Source organism: Trypanosoma grayi (assembly GCF_000691245.1).
Source record: "Trypanosoma grayi strain ANR4 Tgr_1175_V1, whole genome shotgun sequence".
In the NCBI taxonomy this organism is placed as follows: domain Eukaryota; phylum Euglenozoa; class Kinetoplastea; order Trypanosomatida; family Trypanosomatidae; genus Trypanosoma; species Trypanosoma grayi.
The window spans coordinates 1-418 of record NW_008826794.1 but is presented as its reverse complement, the minus strand read 5'-3'; the positions used below and the strand labels follow the sequence as shown (position 1 = coordinate 418).

The 418-nt window shown below is 59.6% G+C and overlaps 1 protein-coding gene across 1 annotated transcript; it reads left to right on the top strand.

Moving 5' to 3' along the window:
• Positions 1–61: 61 nt before the first annotated feature.
• DQ04_11751000 (hypothetical protein) lies at positions 62–418 on the top strand (the record flags this gene model as incomplete). The annotated part of the gene is made up of 1 exon (XM_009316601.1): positions 62–418. A coding segment is annotated over one exon (357 nt), but the record flags the coding sequence as incomplete, so codon positions are not given.

Below are 418 nucleotides of genomic sequence, written 5' to 3'. Positions count from 1 at the left end.
TACTCGTAGCTTCAATAGTGTCAACAACACTGCTAGTGGAGCCCAAAGAGGGATTGCGTAGATGCCCGCGTTCCGCGAGGAGGGCATCACGGTAGATGCGCGCAAACTACACAACGCCGCTAAGGAGAACAACAACAACAATAACAACATCATAAGGAGCAACAAGAACAACGACGATGACAGTAACAACGGGGAACGCGTAACCCTCACCCTTGATGATGTGGAGGAGCTGAACCGCCGCCGCGAGCAGCTGCGCAGCGACGTGGAAACGTCACTCGCACGCATTGGCGAGATGCAGACGTGGATCCGGAGCGCCAACAGCGGCGAGGAGGCGGACGCCGACGCTGCTGCACGCGAACAGCACGAGCACGCGCAGCAGCACCTCACCGCGGCCCGTGCCGCGCTGTCAGCTGTGCCA